The 21,630-nt window shown below is 43.6% G+C and overlaps 1 protein-coding gene across 1 annotated transcript in view; it reads left to right on the plus strand.

Annotated features, from left to right (window-relative positions):
• Positions 1-21,630, plus strand: part of TRIM37 (tripartite motif containing 37) — a 262,079-nt gene that overhangs the window by 12,587 nt on the left and 227,862 nt on the right. The window contains exons 4-5 of the mRNA XM_030222400.1: positions 7,835-7,875; positions 9,525-9,641. Of these exons, the coding sequence (XP_030078260.1) occupies positions 7,835-7,875; positions 9,525-9,641 (158 nt within the window). The remainder of the gene's footprint in view (positions 1-7,834; positions 7,876-9,524; positions 9,642-21,630) is intronic.

The raw sequence follows: 21,630 nt of genomic DNA on the forward strand, positions 1-21,630 counted from the left end.
TCGCTTTCGCTGTCCATGTCCAGGATGAAGGCACAAATTGCTTGTATTATTTTTGGCGCGTCTTTATGTGACTCATCCTCTGGTATGCCTTTGAAACGTAGATTGCATCGCCTTGACCTGTTTTCCAGGTCTTCTAGTTGTAATTCCAATGCTTCTCTGTTTTGATGTTCTTTTTGTAGAGCTTGCTGCAGCTCCCTCACCTCCTCCTCCATTCCGTCCACTCTCTCCTCAGTTTCTGCAACTTGTTTCCCCATGTCTCTCAATTCCTCTCGCAGCTCTCCTATTGCCGCTTGTATTCCTTTCCTGGTATTTACCATTTCTGCTTTGAGCTCTTGAAACCAGCGGGAAACATCTAGTTTACTCATCTCCGGATTTCCCTCCATCAATTCTTCGTGTTCTGGGTCTGATTCGGAAACTCCGTCCGCCATTTTGAAACTTCGCGACGCTACTCTCGTGCCCGCGCTTTTCCCCGTTCCGGGGTTCTCCGCTGAATATTTAAATTTGGCGAGTTTTTTCCGTGCTGCCATTACTTCTGGAGCTCAGTATTCTGCCTGGTGAGGTTTTTCGCCGCGTTTTCGGGGTGGTAAGAACTGCTTTTTACTCTGGCTGTATCAGAGCTCTTTCTTTAGGCAGCCATTCAGTAGCGCTGATGTCACTTCCTCCCGAGGTACAGCTTCCTCAACTCTTGTATGTGATGTTTCCAATATTCAGAAATGTTCCCAAAGTAAGCCCTATAGTAACATAGTAGATGACGGCAGAAAAAGACCTGCACGGTCCATCCAGTCTGCCCAACAAGACAACTCATATGTGCTACTTTTTGTGTATACCCTATTTTGATTTGTACCTGTGCTCTTCAGGGCACAGACCGTATAAGTCTGCCCAGCACTATCCCCGCCTCTCAACCACCAGCCCCGCCTCCCAACCACCAGCTCTGGCACAGACCGTATAAGTCTGCCCCGGCTCTGGCACAGACCGTATAAGTCTGCCCAGCACTATCCCTGCCTCCCAACCACCAGTCCCGCCTCCCACCACCGGCTCTGGCACAGACCGTATAAGTCTGCCCAGCACTATCCCCGCCTCCCAACCACCAGCCCCGCCTCCTGATCTTGACTAAGCACCTGAGGATCTATTCCTTCTGCATAGGATTCCTTTATGCTAAGCCCTAGGGCTAGAAAGAGCAGGAAGCATACCCTGTGTGATATTTCTGGAAAATACATCATAAAGGTGCTCAGATGTCCATAGCACCTTCCCCATGCATGCCAGACATGGGCTGAAAAACCTGTGCAGAAACATCCAACAGCCTTCATGCTCCAAGACACTATATACAGTGGTGGAAATAAGTATTTGATCCCTTGCTGATTTTGTAAGTTTGCCCACTGACAAAGACATGAGCAGCCCATAATTGAAGGGTAGGTTATTGGTAACAGTGAGAGATAGCACATCACAAATTAAATCCGGAAAATCACATTGTGGAAAGTATATGAATTTATTTGCATTCTGCAGAGGGAAATAAGTATTTAATCCCTCTGGCAAACAAGACCTAATACTTGGTGGCAAAACCCTTGTTGGCAAGCACAGCGGTCAGACGTCTTCTGTAGTTGATGATGAGGTTTGCACACATGTCAGGAGGAATTTTGGTCCACTCCTCTTTGCAGATCATCTCTAAATCATTAAGAGTTCTGGGCTGTCGCTTGGCAACTCGCAGCTTCAGCTCCCTCCATAAGTTTTCAATGGGATTAAGGTCTGGTGACTGGCTAGGCCACTCCATGACCCTAATGTGCTTCTTCCTGAGCCACTCCTTTGTTGCCTTGGCTGTATGTTTTGGGTCATTGTCGTGCTGGAAGACCCAGCCACGATCCATTTTTAAGGCCCTGGCGGAGGGAAGGAGGTTGTCACTCAGAATTGTACGGTACATGGCCCCATCCATTCTCCCATTGATGCGGTGAAGTAGTCCTGTGCCCTTAGCAGAGAAACACCCCCAAAACATAACATTTCCACCTCCATGCTTGACAGTGGGGACGGTGTTCTTTGGGTCATAGGCAGCATTTCTCTTCCTCCAAACACGGCGAGTTGAGTTCATGCCAAAGAGCTCAATTTTTGTCTCATCTGACCACAGCACCTTCTCCCAATCACTCTCGGCATCATCCAGGTGTTCACTGGCAAACTTCAGACGGGACGTCACATGTGCCTTCCGGAGCAGGGGGACCTTGCGGGCACTGCAGGATTGCAATCCGTTATGTCGTAATGTGTTACCAATGGTTTTCGTGGTGACAGTGGTCCCAGCTGCCTTGAGATCATTGACAAGTTCCCCCCTTGTAGTTGTAGGCTGATTTCTAACCTTCCTCATGATCAAGGATACCCCACGAGGTGAGATTTTGCGTGGAGCCCCAGATCTTTATCGATTGACAGTCATTTTGTACTTCTTCCATTTTCTTACTATGGCACCAACAGTTGTCTTCTTCTCGCCCAGCGTCTTACTGATGGTTTTGTAGCCCATTCCAGCCTTGTGCAGGTGTATGATCTTGTCCCTGACATCCTTAGACAGCTCCTTGCTCTTGGCCATTTTGTAGAGGTTAGAGTCTGACTGATTCACTGAGTTTGTGGACAGGTGTCTTTCATACAGGTGACCATTGCCGACAGCTGTCTGTCATGCAGGTAACGAGTTGATTTGGAGCATCTACCTGGTCTGTAGGGGCCAGATCTCTTACTGGTTGGTGGGGGATCAAATACTTATTTCCCTCTGCAGAATGCAAATAAATTCATATACTTTCCACAATGTGATTTTCCGGATTTAATTTGTGATGTGCTATCTCTCACTGTTACCAATAACCTACCCTTCAATTATGGGCTGCTCATGTCTTTGTCAGTGGGCAAACTTACAAAATCAGCAAGGGATCAAATACTTATTTCCACCACTGTATACCACAACGGCAAACAGCAGGGGTGTTAAGCAAAAGGCAGTTAGAAATCAGTTTGAAGAAATAGATAAAGGAGAAGCACAGGCACATTCCCACAACATCGCAAAAGCACCATGGAAGCCCTACTTATGTATCAGAGCAGCTCGATCGCTGACCCTTTCCCCCTCCCCTTCCAGTGCTTCTACCAGTGCTGGTAAAGAGAGCTCTGATCACTCGACTCTTGTCTACCACCAGGTACTTCCACTGGTGTTGACACAAGCTATGCTGATGACCATGCAAAGAAGAAAAAAGCATCCACAGTTTAGGGGCACTTTCGTTTGCCATATCATCCCCTTACATTGAATGATGACAGTCTTTGAGCAGACAGTGAAAAACATGTCCATTACTGTCCCTGCTGAATCCACAAGCAGATCCTTCAGTTTGGCTTTTGGAATGCCCCTTACTGACAAATGCATATCCTGTAAAGGTAGAATTGTACCATAATTTAAAAAAAAAAAAAAAAACAACAACAAATGAACAAATAAACAAACACCCCCCCCCCCCCCCATATTAGACATTTATTGTGGGTCCTGGCTGAATATTGGCCAGAACCTGCATAAAAAAATTTCTGGTCGCTCCCGATTTCCCTCCCACCCACCTCATTAGAGATCACAGCATCAATTTTAATGAGCAGGCCGCACTGTGCAGAAGTGAGTGAGTGGGCATTGCTCTCGCCTATTTCTCATGGATCCACAAAAGTAGTTCTGGTGGGGGGGGGGGCTACAAGGATGGGGGGAATGGGGTCTGGGTCCTGGTACCACCTTAGATTTTATTGAGGAAGGAGGTATCTCTAGTTCCAGGGGGTGGAAAGTGGTCTACCGGACCTTATTGGCTGCCACCCGGAGGTTAACTAGGCGTTTGCCGATATTCCAATTGGTGCCTGGTTAACCTCATCGCATAACGTTAGGACAGTAAAAAGGCTAGCTGGTTAGTGGACTAAGTATCACCACTACCCGGCTAGGTTTCTGGTCCACCCAAATTTACATAATTGTCCACAATTGGAAGATCCAAGATAAGGAAAACAATCTTAAAGAAAATAAGAAAAACTCAAAATGGTTAATCTTACACTTCACATTTTCTGAGGGAGGAAGGTTAATCGGTTATTGCAGCTGGTACAGTGGTAACTGAAGGAAGTTGCTGCAGAGCATTCTTCATCTGTTTCCACAAACTCTTATAATTTCTTAGGTTCAAACAAATAAGTAATAAGGAAATAAAACACTTACAAGGGAATCGCGCTAGGAAGGTCCCACCTAGGGCAATGATTCCTGGCTTAAAAGCCAAGACTTCACACCTCCCAGTCTGTGATTCCCTTGATGTGTCAGGAAATATATGCATCTTTGAACCCAAAAAACTATCAACCATGTATCGGAAATACAATTTCAAAGCATTGTTCCTATCTAAATCAAAGACGAAAGTCACTAATAATATAACTCTATCTATAACTTTTGAATTTTCCAAAATGTCGGTTAAACTTACATCTCTTTTCTCTGATAAAGAAGATTTATAAAGGAAATATAATTTTAGTCACCAATAGGTGGCTATCAGAAGGTATTAGCAAAGTATCAGAGAAATATTTCTTCAAGAATTCAGTAGCTGATATATAGGATATTATAGGTAAATTTATCATTCTCAAGTTTTTTTTCCCTTAATTGGTTCTCCAGAAATTCCAATTTTTACAAGAGAGATCACTATTCTTCATTACCAAATTGTCTGATTTTCATAGAGAAGCCATTTCCATAATCAGTCTCTATTTTTATATCTTGGACTTCCACTTTGTTAGATAGGTATTAATATAAATTTTTTAACTCACATAGTGAAAACTTTTAAACATCTGAAGAAGAGAGTTATTCCCATTCTGCTGCAGTTCCTATAGTACGTCCATTATGACATTATTGGCTTCACCAAGTCCAATTTCTTCACAGAAACCGCTCCAGATACCTTCGGGGGGGGAAGAGCTCACTCTCCAATCCCCCAGATGGTTTATTATCCAAGTTATTATCCTCGGGCCACGTGAAAATCCTAACCCACTTCGGGTGTTTCCATTATTGACCTCCGGGTCTTGGAGGGGTCGTGCCAACAGGGGGACTGAAAGTCACTCCCTCTCCACTGAGATTCGGCAATAAAGCCTTGCTGTTCCCCGAAGCAGGAACCGATATCCCCAACGTTATGACCCCGAATCTCTCCAAAATAAACTGAGAAGTGGTGGGAACCCCAGCCATGTTCGAGGAGGACAACACCATGGCTTTGCCTTTTCTCTTCCCCATTCTCTGGGGAGCGCGCCTTCTTCTTCAGGCAATCTGGTGTAAAAAGGGAACTCAACTAGCATACGTCCTCCCTCAACGCCATCTTGGATCCTCCAGGTTGGGACACTCTTTGTGTGGTTTTTCCTCAGAGGCCTGTCTGATATGGGTAACCCTACAGCATAGCCCTCTGAGTCATTGAAACACGGAAGCCCCTCCACCACTTACAAGGTGGTGTCCCTTCGGAGGGGCATTCAAGTGATTTTAAACGGTCAGGAGCCTCTCCTCCTGGTTGTTTAGATTTCTTTGAATATCTACCCTATATCTCCGTCTTTTTGTATGACAAGCTGTAAGGGGAAGTATCTTATCTCTCTGCTCTATATAGGCTAGAGTGTCTAAATGTTTAGTGTGAATTTGCCTACATTCAATCCCATATTGAAAAACTTTATGCAACACAGTACCATTTTTCTCATTGATAAAGCAAGTGAAGATTAACATTTTTTGATTAAAAAAAATAAAATTTGAGAACTTTTAAACAGTTTGTAAAAAAAGAAAACATATAAAATAAATTCTGTTTTAGAATATTTTATATTTCCCTTGCATCATTTTAACAACAATGAAATATTTAGGTATTTCTTTTTGGTCAGCTGTGACGTTGTGCTCAGTGTGTCATATGCATGAACATCATCTGTCAGGTATGTCATAAGAGAAGAAAGATTGAGAACCACTGCTCTGTTAGAACTGCCTGAAAAAAAAAACCAGATGTGCTTTGGTTAGTTCTAGATTTGGATATTGTGACCCTTAGATTGGAACTGCTGAAAGAATTTAATGGCAGTATTTATAATTTTAAATTTATATTACTTTAGTAAAAGTGTTAGGGTCAGGTTAGTAGTGCAGTGACTGAGAAATGTGGGTATGATTAGGTCTGATCCTTGCATTAGGTGGGGCATATGATACTGTTGATACAGTGTTCACAGCCCCTGAGGTGCAGTGAGACTTGGTCATTGCACAACAGTGGTACATGGTAGCTGGGTTCATAGAACATAATTGCAAGATTTTGGCAGAAGCGCTGGTGTATGGTGCCTCTGAGCACTGATGCTTCAATGAAGGGGCAAAAGTAGGTTGGAAGGTGATATAAAACAGTGGCAAAATTCACAGATAGCTTCAAACAAAGGCTGATATATTGCCCAGCAACATCTGGTTGTAATTGAGCTAGTAGTCCAAAAGAATTAGATGAAAACTGTCAGACCAAAAAAAAGTCTTGAAGCTAAGAATCTGTTCAAGGAGAAAAAAAATGATACATCTTCAGAGTTCATTTCAACCCTGCTTCTTGCTCCTATAAATTATTTATTTATTTTATTGCATTTGTATCCCACGTTTTCCCACCTCTTTGCAGGCTCAATGTGGCTTACAATATATCATGGATACTGGAAATATAATGCATAAGTGTGCAGGGGAATTTGTCAAGCCTACCAAAGCTTTAGAAAATGTGTTAAATTTGCCCCAGATTTGGTCTTTACCAGGTCTAGGGGATCAGTCATTTTTGTGATCCATTCAAATCCAGATTCCAGGTGTTTGTTTCAAGAGTAAGTTCACTGATAAAAATGGAAAATAAATCTATTTCATATCAGAAGAAAGACTTAGAATGTTATAGGAAAGCACTGCAACACGTTCACTGTCAATGGTCTTCAGGAATTATCCACATCCAACCTAGGGAAATGCCTAAAATCCAATGACAAATCACTATTCATAAAAAGAAATGGGCTTCCTTCTGTTCCCATTGGAAGTACAATAAGTCCTCTTCTCCCCTATTCAGTAGCTTGTTAGTGCAAATGCAACAAGGACACTGCTCTTACTCCCATGTCCTTGGAATAGTTACCCTCTGAGGCATTGCTCTAGAGCAGTGGTTCTCAACCAGGTGTTGGGACACACTTTTGTGTGTCACCGAGAGCTGAGAGGTGTGTCACCAAAAATGGGGTAGACAGTAAGCTCTTACTGCCCTTAACTATTTGTGTCTGCAGGCTGGGAAGTGCAGATCATGGAATCGGGTATTCGAAATACACATAACTGGTCCTTTCTGTTTCACCATTACCCACAATGCTCACTGCTGCCACCGGCCCCAACTGGAAATGTTGCAAGCGTGCTCTTCCCCACCCACTAGTCACCACCTTTCATTCTATCATTTTCAGCAATAATGGCGGAACAAAAAAAATCCCTTTTATATCATTCATGACCTGCAGTGTGTCAAGGATGTGAACATCATCTTTCAAGTGTGTCACAATGGAAGAAAGATTGAGAACCACTGCTCTACAGAAACTTCCCTTGATTCACTAGACAGCTGGAGAAACACCCTGTCTCCAAGTGGAAAAGAACTTCATTTCTTCCTTGGAGCTTGAGGGATCATAGCCCTCTCGGCTTCCTACAATTTGCTGCTCCTCTCAGTGACCTCTCCAGGAACTCACTGAGTTGTTTTTATACCAGGCATCTTCCTTCCTTACATCATTTGAGATGATTATTTAATTTTCTAAATTTTGGTATGGTGTTAACTGCTGACAATCTTTTGAAGAGCAAAATAGAAAGTACTGAAAAATAAACATAAACATTTTCACTAAGTATATGTTAACTTTTTCTCTTCAGCGTTGGCTGACGGAGCAGAGAGCTCAGTGTCCCCATTGTAGGTAAGATTGCTTTCTATACTATTGTAGTCAGTTGATATTCACAATTTAGATGATTACAGAACATCATATCTAATATAATAAAACGCACCGTGAACGTTCTGAAGACAACGTTCTGAAGTCACTCAAACACTCCCTGGCTGTAGGGTTCGTGGATTCATGGTGTGAAGCCAGCCAGCCGTCTCTGCCCCGCCCTCGCGTCAAACGTCATGACGTCGAGGGCGGAAAAAAAACCAAACAAACGGATCGCACCCATGCACGGTGCGTTTTATTATATTAGATTTACCTCCGTGGTGGCGGTTCCGGCAGCGCAGCGTCAGGGAAGGAGGCGGCGCTCCCGACGTCTCTAGCCTTCCCTTCGCTGTGTTCCGCCTTCTTCTGACGTCAAGGATGACGTCAAAAGAAGGCGGAACACAGCGAAGGGAAGGCTAGACATCGGGAGTGCCGCCTCCTTCCCTGACGCTGCGCTGCCGGAACCGCCACGGAGGTAAATTTAAAAAGAAAAAAAAAAGGGATGTTGGGGGGAGAGAAGAGGGTGGGCAGTAAAGTTGAACAATGGGAGCGGAAGGGCAGGGGAGAAACGACAGCATGGATGCGAAGGGGGGGGGCATGGATGCGAAGGGGGGGGGAGAAGAGGGCGTGCCAGGCTGGGACATGGGAGAGAGAGGAGCATGGATGCGAGGGGGGGTCATGGAAGGGAGAGAGGGGAATTGCTGGAAAAGGATGAATGGAGGGGGCAGGTGACAGAGGAGCATGGATGGGCATGGATTGGGAGGGCAGGGCTCAGGGAGAAAGGGGAATTGCTGGAAAAGGATGAATGGAGGGGGCAGGGGACAGATGGGCATGGATTGGGAGGGCAGGGCTCACACTCTCTCTCTCATACACAATGTCTTTCTGACTCACACTCTCACACACTCTGTCTCACACTGTATCACATTCACTCTATGTGCCACACTCGCTTGGTCTCATACACTCACTCTCACAGAGAATCTGTGTCTCACACACACTCTCTCTCTTGCACACACACACACACACACACACTCTCTCTCACACTGTGTCTCACAAACACACTTGCACACACACTCATTCTCACACACACACTCTCTAACAAACACACTCACACCCAGACTCACTCTCTCTCTCACACACACTCACACTTTCACTCTGTCTCTCACACAGTCACTCTCACATACACTCTCCCAAACATACACACTCCGAGGAAAACCTTGCTAGCGCCCATTTCATTTGTGTCAGAAACGGGCCTTTTTTACTAGTTGTTTTATATTATATTAATCCTACTGTTGTGTTGCCTTGTAGAAGGGTGTTCCTTGTTTGTATGATAGTCCCCAATCAAGAATTTAGAAGTGCTACATTAGTGTTGATTGATTAACTGCTGATAACTCAATTTTTAAAGCCAGTGCAACTGAAATCTCTTTGCCAATAAGATTGATTTGATTTGACATACCGCTTAACGTAAATTTGTCCTAAAGCGGTTTACAATATTAATTGCAATAATATGATGGCTATGAACAGTGGTAGCTGGGTACAAGCTGGCTGATAGGTTTTCAGTCATTGCATGTATGCACTGAAGGAATGTAATGTTTCTTAAGTGTTTATATTTCCAACTCAGAATGAACACTTGCTGTTTACAGAGCTCCACTCCAGCTGCGAGAACTGGTAAACTGTCGCTGGGCTGAGGAGGTCACACAGCAGCTAGACACACTTCAGCTTTGCAGCCTCACCAAGCACGAAGAAAATGAAAAAGACAAGTATGTGGAAGAGAACAGAGTCTTAGCATGGATTTCTGCATAGTGGGTTTGAATGTTGCTGTACTCAGGCTGGGTAGCAAATTGTATTGTTCTCTCACTGAAAAGTGAGGCCATACATCTGTTTAAAGAAAGTCTGCATCTTTGCACAGTTATGTTGGCTGTGGATAAACCTTTCTTGAAATCAGATTAAAATATTGCAGAGAGGATTAATATGTAGAAATTTGATAAAGTTCAAAATCTGGGCTGGGTGCATTTGTGATTGATAAAATAAATGTATTTTCACCAGCAAAGAAGGCCACGCCTATCTGTGTTTAAAGTAATGTGTGTGCTAATTAATTTACACTTATTAATCACAACTATGTATCATTGCAAAATTATTTATTCAATATTGTCAGATGTGATTTTATATGTGGGAAATATTGAATAAATTTGCAGTGATACATAGTTGTGATTAATAAGTGTACTGTAGTATATTTTGCAGCTAGATTGGAATAGTTTTCACTTTTGAACGTATAGAGTGTACTGCTAATTATGCCATTTAAAGCTCATTAAAGTGTTGCTAAACCATTCCATGCACTTTTGTACTCCTGGGGTAATACTGCATACATTTCAAAATTAAGTGCAAAAGGTTTGAATATTTTACACATTTTATTTGTGATTTTTGTTTTGTACAGAATTCCCCCATCATAAGGGCTGACATCTCTATATCAACTCTGTTTCGATGAAGCTGGTTTCCTTTCCCCATCCCTCAGCCTTCTCACTCAGTTCTTTCTCTAATTCCCAGCAAGTACCCTAATCCTGTGTATCCCCAAGGTTCCCCCTCCACCCATGACATACCCACACCTGTCTCCTCAACCACCAGGCATATACCCCGTCCCCAACTCTCCATCTTAGACCTCTCTACACCACATATCTAGCTTGCTTCAGAGATCCCCATCCCCTTAGCACACCATCTTCCAGCTAGCTCCAGTGACCCCCATCCCAGTTTGCCCAAGTGACCCCTTAACCCCAGTGGTACCTGAACCTGGTCCTGGAGGTCCCATAGCCAGTCAGGTTTTCAACGTATCCACAGTTAATATTCATGAGAGATTTGCATGCAGTGAAGGCAGTGTATGCAGATCTCTCATTAATATTCATTGTGGATATCCTGAAAATCTAACTGGCCGGGGGGGGGGGGGGGGGGGGGGGGGGGTTCCAGGACCAAATTTGGGGACCACTGTCCTATCCCCATGCACAGTCATATGAGCTTGCTCAAGACCCTCCCCACACTCTCACAGCAACCCCAGTCCTCAGTACATGCTTGCTTCAGTAACCAACCTTTTCCCCCTGCCCCTTGCTCTAGCAACCTCTACTGGAATACATCTGCCCCTGCTTTCTTCCAGCTGCCCCAACCCCTTGCATTCTGAAACTCTCTTCACAGACCCTACCCTCGAGCACAGGTATTCACTACTTGCTTCAGGTTTCCCACTACCTACCTAAATCTGTTGCTTTCTTTCCTGCCCTAATTGCAGTGGCAAGATGAGGTGAATAGCTGTGCATTGGACAACACTCTTCTTCTCTGGTGTCCTTTCATTTGAAAGCCCACAAGTTCAAATGAATGGTTGGGCTTAGGGCGACAGAGCAGAGGACATGACTTGATGCAAAGCCGTTATCTTGCTGCTGCAGTTTCTGCGGGGGGAAAAGATGAGGAAAGGCACCAATGAGTCAGCAACTAAAAAGGCTGCAGCTAGATAGTGTACCTCAAGCAAATTAGCATCCATCAAAATGCAATGTTTGAAGAGGAGTTTGTTTCATATGGACCTGTGCAAGATAAGATAATCCAGCCCCCACCTAAACTCAAGAACACATTTTGAATTTAATCTTCTGCTAGACAGGCAATCAGTATGATGACTTAAGAATAGGAGTAATATACAACTATAGGCCTCAGCCAGAAGTCAAACATGCTGCTTGCCTTCTGAGCCACTTGGAGGACATGAGTATAGCCAGCTAGGAAGCCAACAAAAGTGGCATCGCAGGAATCAATGTTGCCTAACACCATGGGCTAGATCACAGTTCTAAAATCTCTTAACCAACCATAATTTATAAAAGAAGCTAAAATCTGCGGTAGGGTAGATACCCCTAACGGTGTGGATAACATGAAGGACTTAGTGAAGGTAGAGAAATGGTCTGGAATTTGACAGCTAAGATTTAATGCTAGAAAATGCAGGGTCATGCGTTTGGGCTGCAAAAACCGAAGGGAATGGTACAGTTTAAGGGATAAAGAACTTTTGTGCATGGAAGAGGAGCAGGACTTGGGTGTGATCATATGTGATGATCTTAAGGTGGCCAGATAGGCAGAAAAGGCGACGGTGAAAGCTAGAAAGATACTTAGGTGCATAGGGAGAGGAATGACCTGTAGGAAAAAGGAGGAGATAATGCCCCTGTATAAGACTCTGAGACCTCATTTAGAATATTGTGTACAATTCTGCAGATTGTACCTTTAAAAAGATATAAACAGGATGGAGTCGGCCCAGTGGGCGGCTACTAAAATAGTCAGTGGTCTTTGTCATAAAGCGTATGAGGACAGACTTAAAGCTCTCAATATATATACTTTGGAAGAAAGACAGGAGAGGGGAGATATGATAGAGACATTTAAATACCTATGCTGCATAAATGCACAGGAGGCAAGTTTCAGTTGAAAGGAAGCTCTGAAATGAAGGGGACATAGCATGAAGGTAAAAGGGGATAGACTCAGAAGCAACCTAAGGAAATACTACTTAATGGAAAGGATGGTGAATTCATGGAACAGCCTCCTGGTGGAAGTGGTGGAGATGAAAACAGTACTGAATTCAAGAGAACTTGGGACAAGTGTATAGGATCTGTAAGGGAGTGATATGGATAGTAGATGGCATGCATGGGCAGACTGGATAGGCCATATGGTCTGTATCTGCCTACAGTTTTCTCTGTTCCTATGTTTCTAAAACATGTTTAATATGGCCTTTCATAGAAAGACTCATGAGAGAAGGAAGTGATGTCATGAAGAGTGACAAATGCTTAAGTAGAGAGCTCCATCTTGGGTGCACTAAAACAATGGTATTTTATATATCCAATATTCCTACCTTTCATAGACTGACCACTCAGAGGGAGAGAGCAAATGTCTTTCAGGAAGAATTTGGAGGTTTACAAGTTCGCCATGAATGGCAAGAGCTGAGGCAGCAGGAAAGAAACATGGAGTGAGAGAGGTTAAAAAGATGGCTGTGATGAACAGTGAGATGGAAGGAGAAGTGACCGTTAATGATGTGAATGATGTGAAGGTTCAAAATGAGGTACTGACTAGTGGAGATCAAAAGTGAAATTGGAACTGTAAAAATTGAAATAAAAGAAGCTATGGCAGCATAAGGAGCAAGGAGAAACGCAAAAGTGGAACAGAGTGGCCTAAGCCTAATGGAGGGTGGAGAACTAAGACTATATCGAATATTCATTTTGGATTTGATTTGGCACCGAATACATTATAAATTCGAATTCATTTAATCCAGGGCTCTACTGTGCTAAATCCTACTGAAATAAACACATGATCTCAATTTCATGTTGCTTCTTTTATTTATGTTAAAGCTCAATACCCATTATTTGTATTTGATATTCATATTTGGCCAAATAATATTTTTCATTATTTATATTTGGCCGAAAAATAAAATATGATGCTCAGTACAGCTATAGTGGAGACTGCAGAGGTTCTTCATGAGTCCTTTGAAGAAAGCAGAGGAACATAAGAGTAGTGAAGAATGAGTGGAGGGTTCATGAGGAAGAAAATGAGAAAGTGATGTGGACTTGAAAAGACTAATGAAGATAGAAGAGACTTTTAAGTGATGGATTCTAAACATACATAAGTAATGCCATACTGGGAAAAGACCAAGGGTCCATCGAGCCCAGCATCTTGTCCACAACAGCGGCCAATCCAGGCCAAGGGCACCTGGCAAGCTTCCCAAACGTACAAACATTCTATACATGTTATTCCTGGAATTTTGGATTTTTCCAAGTCCGTTTAGTAGCGGTTTATGGACTTGTCCTTTAGGAAACCGTCCAACCCCTTTTTAAACTCTGCTAAGCCAACCGCCTTCACCACATTTTCCGGCAATGAATTCCAGAGTTTAATTACACGTTGGGTGAAGAAAATTTTTTTCTCATTTGTTTTGTTTTAAATTTACTACACTGTAGTTTAATCGCATGCCCCTAGTCCTAGTATTTTTGGAAAGCGTGAACAGACGCTTCACATCCACCTGTTCCACTCCACTCATTATTTTATATACCTCTATCATGTCTCCCCTCAGCCGTCTCTTCTCCAAGCTGAATAGCCCTAGCCTCCTTAGTCTTTCTTCATAGGGAAGTCGTCCCATCCCCGCTTTCATTTTAGTCGCCCTTCGCTGCACCTTTTCCAATTCTACTATATCTTTCTTGAGATGCGGCGACCAGAATTGAACACAATACTCAAGGTGCGGTCGCACCATGGAGCGATACAAAGGCATTATAACATCCTCACACCTGTTTTCCATACCTTTCCTAATAATACCCAACATTCTATTCCTTAGCGTCCCTCCGGACCGGACCAGGATTGGACTGATGGGTTGTGCTCGCCTACCAGCAGGTGGAGACTGAGAAAAAACTCTGACTCTAGAGAGCCAATAGGAGCCCTGGCCATGTGACCTTAGCCTCAGTATTTTCTCAGTCTCCCAGCAGGTAGGAAGCGAGCCCATTAGTCTCTCTCTTTCTCTTTTAGAGGTTTACAATAAGAACAACATTGCTACCTCTTCTTCTGTGCCTAGGAATTCTCTGTTAGACGCTGGTCAGGTAGGGACTTCTTTTCCTTTCTTTTACAGCCTCTGGGGGTGTCAAACTCGGATGTCTCCGGGTCCCTCCCCCCTTCCTCCCCATCTCCCATACATAGCTGGGAAGGACTACCCTTTGTTTAGAAAGGTGTATGTCTTTGGGAGAGGCAGCCACTATAGAAAATTAAATCTGATAAGCTACATCCCCCGGCTTCTAACGAGCAGACAGCTATGTGTTGTTCTATTACTCTTCAGCGGAGTTTTCCCCATTACTTTAACGAGCAGGCAGCTCTGGTTGCTGTTTTAGGTGTCTATAATTATCTAGCTGGTTAAAAAAAAAAAAAAAAAGAGGCAGCAGTAATTTGGAGGAGTTTAGGTGTAAAAAAAAAAAAAAACAATTAAAGACAACTTGTCCCCACTGACTGAATGAGCAGACAGCTCCGTTTGATTGCATGGGAATGCTGTGAGTCAGCTGTGTAAAAAAAAAAAAGAAAAAGAGTGAGCGGCAGCATTTTGTTTTCAGCCCTCTTTGAGTTGAGCTGTATTTTATTTAGCACTGCCGTTTGTGTTCTTCCCTTAGCGGTTTGTTCGGCGGAGCAGGGCTTAAAAAAAAAAAAAGAGAGATTTTGGCGTGAATCGGGTACGCGCGTTACCGTCATGTCCGAGAAGCTGAGACGAGCTGTATGCTAGCGTCGGGGATCTCCTCTTCCGGCTCCTGTAAATATTGTGCGCCGCTGGGGGGTGCGTCGGGACTTTTCTCTTTCGCCGTCTTCGGGCCGTTTGGGGCTGATCTTTCTCAGGAGTCGCCTATGTTCTTTAGGGGGGTCATTTCTTTGCTTTTTATGTTTTTAATGTTGAGTAGCTGGTTGCTGTAGCCTAATAGTCAGCACTACAGTCTCTGAAGCTGCTACTACTACTATTTACCATTTCTAAAGCGCTACTAGAAAAACGCAGCGCTGTACACTTGAATATGAAGAGACAGTCCCTGCTCCTCAGATCTTACAATCTCATTAGGACAGACAGAACAAACAAGAGATAAGGAGATTTTAAAGTGAGCAGGTTTAAAATAAGGGTCCTGAACAGAGTGAATAAGGGTTAGGAGTTAAAAGCAGCATCAAAAGGTGGGCTACAGAACTGGGTGCAGGTCCCAGTTTTAGTAATTTATTTCTCTTTCTGGGACTCCTGTATGTCTGTGTCCCACTATATATACATTACTTGGCCAGCCTGTTTGATGTTTGTTTCTTTATAATCTCTGGTGGCGTTTGTCTGTGGGCTAGGAGCCAACTTTTCAAAATTATTGGGGGTGCTAAGTCCAATGAAAATGACCCCTCCCTGGACATATACATGAGTTTTTCTCAATATCGGGGGTGCTCAAGCACCCACAGCACCCACAGAGTCAGCTCCAATGTGACTGTGGGAAGGTAGTTCACAGTTGTGTTTTTTTTTTGTTATAGCATTTTTCGAAAGGTTTATTTATTTATTTATTTAATTGCATTTGTATCCCACTGCCGCGTGGCAGTGCGTTCCAGAGTTGCGTGCTCTTGTAGGAGAAGGTTGATGCATGTAGTACTTTATACTTTATGCCTTTGCACTTAGGTTGCTTTCCATACCAGGATATTTCCTATATGTTAGCTGTACGTTTGTTCTTCCACAGGCATGGGGGCAGTAAGGATGTTATCATAGGTACATGCCACTCTCACCTGTTTAACTTTGTGTCATGAAATCATAGTTGCAGGCTACTTTTACACGACAGTCATCTTCTTATTTCCTCTGTCCAGGAGTTCTTGCGGTTTTATTTTTAGATGGTTATGCTTTTCATTTCGCCTCCTTTCTCTATCGCTCTCACGGCAAGGCATGTGAAGTAGGGGTCTCCCTACATAGACTCTTGGATCTTAGACCATTTTCTCTCTTGATTCTTCCGAATGCAATTTTAATTTCTAGTTCCTAAGAATGGATCTCCCTTCCTCCTATTTGGAATCTCACTGCCGTCATGCGCACTCTCAATGTCTCAAATGTTTATCACAAGAACCTAGTTCCTAAGAAGGAATTTTCCTTCCTCCTATTTCAATTCTAAATGCTGTCAAGAGCGCTCTCAAAGTCTCAAGTCTTTTTCATGAAAGCCTTCGATCCATAGTGAAGCTTCGTGCAGCACATTTTTTGATACAAACTTTTCTGCATATTTCTCTTAGGAGAGTTTCTGAGAAGGATAGAGCCCGGTGTGAAGGAAGCTAAGCAGGGTCCGCCCGGGCTGGGTCCTGGAAGGGTGACCAGCTCACAATGCGCAATAATGTCCCTTCACAACACTGTTTTCCAGTCTCTAAAAGTTCATCATAGTTATGCTACCCCTCAGAAAAGGGGAGATTCTTCTTCACTCATGGCGAGTCAGCTAGCTATTTAAAAAAAAAAAAAAAAAACTCTTGTCGACAAGTCAGCAAGTCGCAGACCGAGAAGTGCAATTTTTATGGTTCTCAGGATGCCTAGTACTGGTGGTCAAGAGTCGTCTAAATATTTCGCAGTCTCCACAATATTTTGGGGTTACATGCGACATAGTTGCAAGGTTTTTTCCCTGGGCAATTGCCTTTTGCAGTCTCATGAGCTGCACTCCCGTGCTCTTTATCTTTTTGAGTGTTCTGAAGCATTTGCAGCTTCCCTTTTGTTTTTTTCCCCGAGACTGCTGCTCTTCTTTTCGGCATTAGTTGAGTAGGACATTCCTCCTGGCATTTGGTTTTACTTCCAGGACTACCATGTGGTCTCTTTACTTTGCAACTTAATTTTTTCCTTCTTGGCTCTTGGCATTCGGTTTGCTTTCAGGATTACCATGTGGTCTCTTTACATTGCAACTAGGGGACTGTCAGTCGCTCTCGGAGCAAGGAGGTATCCCTGAGGGCTAGCGTTTTATTCTGAGCACTCTGTCTTTGGTCAGCATTGTTGCCATGTTATGTTAGTCCGGAATGCTCTTTCTGTACTCTCATAGGACTGTTATCATCTTAGGTTACTTCAAAGACTCAATCCTGCTCTCTGGCAGGACTGTTTCTAGCTTATGTTCTTTCAGAATGGTCTTCGGTCTCCTGGTAGGTCTGTTGCCTTCTTAGGCTACATATTGAGGCCCCTGGTAGGTCTCTGGTCTTCTTGTGTATTGAAGGTACATCCTTTCCTCGGACAGTTCTACTATCTGGTCATTCTGTTTCTTTACAGGGCTTGCATGTGCCCCCCTTTACACGATTGACATGTATGTCATTTTATTTTTGCATGTTTTCACTTTTCTCTGTAAGCTGCCTAAGGGGTAATCTAGCGAACAGTGCAGTGAGATGTCATCGGGGAGGCCCAGCTTCGGTTCTCACTCTGACTCTAATCGTCCTGCCTCCTAGGTGGGTTCACATCCGCACTGACGTTTGGTTTATTTCATGGCTGATGTCTGTTTTATTCAAGGGGAGTCATTTGTATGGATCTACCATCTGACCAGCCCTGTAGCATGCCATCCCCTTCTGGCATGGTGGCCTTCTCTTCAGGTCGGGCATTTCGCTTAGATATTTGGATCTCAGGGGCGTAACCCTTATGTTTTTTGTTTTTCCTTGCAGATATACCAGGCTGCCTTTTAGGTTGTCATCTTGACTTTTTATGGAGCCGAGGGGGTTTTCTGTTTTCTCTAGAGGACCTTCTCTCTGCCCCAGTCCGGCCTCTTTGTTTCTCTCTTGCTCAGGCTGGTGCATGCTCTCAGTCTGGGACAGGCATTCAGCCTTGCTAAGCAGGATGGCATCTTTTGTAGTTGCAGTATTCTCTTCTCAGCTTTTAGCCTCTGTGCCTTAGTGACATTGTCAGAGGGACAGGGTGTTATTCTTCTTCGCACGATAATTCAAAATCATCTTGTTTCCTTTAAGGTTTCTTTCTCCTTTCAGACACTGTTGTTAGTAGCCATGGCTTCAGCTAGCAGGGTCAGGACTGCAAGTTTCTCTCATACAGGTTTTCTTTTTTTCCAATCAGCTAGTACGTCTAGGTAAGAGGTACTTCTTCACCTGGGTATTTCTTTTTCATTCTACCTTAGTTTCCCATTTTTCATCTTTTCCAATCACTTTTTTCTTACTGGTCTGGACTCTTCTACTGGCGTTCAAGATCACAGGAAATTATATGCTTTATATATGCTTTACATATTAAAACAGATCTTATATATTTAGAGAACTGTTACAAGCTATTTGGTCCTTCCTTTTGGTACTTCTAGTCAAGGTAAGGTTGCCGTTGTTTCGGCCTCACTATATCTCGACGTATTAAGGAATTCATACCTTCTATTTGTCTACTCACTGGGGGACCATTTCCTGAGAGTGTTATAACATATGCTCCATCTTGAGAAGCGGGGTTCTTTCCTTCGCACAGCAATTTTTGGTGCACTAGGTGCACGTTTTGTACGGTGCCATTTTGAGCTTAGCTTCATTCTCTTTTGATTGATATACACTCTACATGTTCATTGTCGCCAGGAGGTGATCTATGCAACTCGGAGATGCTTAGGGGTTTGAAAGGGTCCCTCCCTTAAGGTTACTGCTTTGGTACTTCCCATCAGTCCAATCCTGGTCCGGTCCGGAGGGACGCTAAGGAAGGAGAAATTAGATCTTACCTGCTAATTTGCTTTCCTTTAGTCCCTCCGGACCAGACCAGGCCCCTCCCATATTTTGTCACTTTTTCAACGGGGTATTAAAAAAAAAAAAAAAAAAAAAAAGACGCTTGTACATATATAGGACTTTAAGTGGACCATGCCACGTCTCTGGTCGGAGTTGCTGGTGGGTTCAGTTGCTGGAATATATGTGTATGTATGTATTTATATATCTATCTATATATGTATGTATATATTTATATATCTATATATGTATAGAACTTTGAGGTCCTTAGCACTTCTGTGCTGAGAGTTGCTGGTGAGTTCTAATTCAAGTGAGCCATACCACTTCTCTGGTAGGAGTTGCTGGTGAGCTTTCCTACAAAAGGGACATACCACTTCTCTGGTGAGAGTTGCTGGGGTACCCAATTGCTGGTATATATATATGTGAACCTTTAAGTAAGCCATGCTAGTATATATATGTGAAACTTTAAGTAAGCCATACCACTTCTCTGGTGAGAGTTGCTGGTGAGCTATAAGACAAGTGAGCCATACCACTTCTCTGGTGAGAGTTGCTGGTGAGCTATAAGACAAGTGAGCCATACCACTTCTCTGGTGAGAGTTGCTGGTGAGCTATAATACAAGGGAGCCATACCACTTCTCTGGTGAGAGTTGCTGGTGAGCTGTAGTACAAATTGGGCCATACCACTTCTCTGGTAAGAGTTGTTGGTGAGCTCTGATACTTGGCATTGCCGAGTGCTTTGTGGCTGCTAGGATTCCATACGGCACAGATGGTCTTTCTTTCTTTCTTTCTTTCCTGCTTTGTTATTCAAATACTGAGGCTAAGGTCACATGGCCAGGGCTCCTATTGGCTCTCTAGCGTCAGAGTTTTTCTCAGTCTCCACCTGCTGGTAGGCGAGCACAACCCATCAGTCCAATCCTGGTCCGGTCCGGAGGGACTAAAGGAAAGCAAATTAGCAGGTAAGATCTAATTTCTCCTTCGCTTTCCTAGCCGCAGCAGCACACTGAGCAGAAGGTTTCAGTGTGTTATCGACGATGACACCCAGATCCCTTTCTTGGTCCGTAACTCCTAACGTGGAACAGGGGCGTAGCCGGACAACAGATTTTGGATGGGCCTAGGCAAGAAGTGGGTGGGCACCAAGTGTTCTCCTCCCCCCCCCAACCACCACCCAAAAAATGTCTCAGCTGGTGGAAAAATGCTTCTTTCCACCTTGGCAGTCTGCAGCAGCAGGTGCCGGTATCGTGGAGAGTAACGTTTTCATTACCATCAGGAGAAAGTCTTCAGCTGGCCGAGCTTGGGAATCCCACCAGCTACCACTAAATGTGTGCTACTGTTGGGTGGGCCTGAGCCCTGAATGGGTGGGCCCCTGCCCACCCAGGCCCACCTGTGGCTACGCTTCTGACGTGGAACCTTGCATGACGTAGCTATAATTCGGGTTCTTTTTTCCCACATGCATCACCTTGCACTTGCTCACATTAAACGTCATTTGGCATTTAGCCGCCCAGTCTCCCAGTCTCGTAAGGTCCTTCTGTAATTTTTCACAATCCTGTCGCAAGTTAACGACTTTGAATAACTTTGTGTCATCAGCAAATTTAATTACCTCGCTAGTTACTCCCATCTCTATATCATTTATAAATATATTAAAAACATGGATAAAGTAGTGTGGTTGCCTTGTTAATCTGCTTTAAAGGTAATAAGTAGAAAAACAAAACAAGAAAAAAAAAGATATTATTGATTTTATGTTTCAACAATTTTTATTGATGATGTAATAAAGCCATCCTACATAACAATCAGCAAATACAGAATACAACCATTTATCTTGTAACACCAAAGTAAAAGCAATTTGACGATGCCATTACCAACATTTAACGCCCCTTTTCCCCCCTATTTCCCTGCTCCCCCTTCTCACCTCCCTACTTCCCTCTCCCCCCTTACACACCATTATTCTGATTGTGGTTGTATTACCAAACGCTTAATCCAGCCTCCCACTATTACTGACCAATATGCTATGTCCTTTAGGAGTGAGAATCTGTAGGTAAGTCAGCCAAATTTTGAACGAGAAATTTCTTTCGTTTGGGGGAGTTCCTCGCCTGCCTGGCCTCCCAAGCTGCCAAAATGTGTACCAGCTCCGGCGGTCAGGTATTGTAAAACACATTTTTGAGGCACCAGCCTCAATTTCCGACACAAAAGGCTGGGGTAGCAGCCCAGAGGAGCGAAAGCTCCGGGTTGATCCAGCAAAAACTAACCCTCCGTCCCTTGAATTGTACTCCCCAACAGCCCGACCAAAAAACCTCCTACCTGTACCCAAAAATTCTGTACTGCTGGATACGACCAAACCGCGTGATAGATCGACTGGAGATTATGTCCACATTTGGAGCAGGCCAGATCTGCCAAGTTCCCTATGTGTGCCAATTGAGCCTTGGTCATATATGCTCGCAGGACCACCCGGTAACCACACTCGCGCAGTCTCTCATCTGTTGTTTTTTTAATTTTTTTATTTATAGAATTTTATAATATATAATATTCAATCTTGAATAATAATACACAATATATGCAAATCTTCATCGTGAATAAAGTAGGAAA

The sequence above is a fragment of the Microcaecilia unicolor genome, chromosome 13 (assembly GCF_901765095.1).
Source record: "Microcaecilia unicolor chromosome 13, aMicUni1.1, whole genome shotgun sequence".
Lineage (NCBI taxonomy): Eukaryota > Metazoa > Chordata > Amphibia > Gymnophiona > Siphonopidae > Microcaecilia > Microcaecilia unicolor.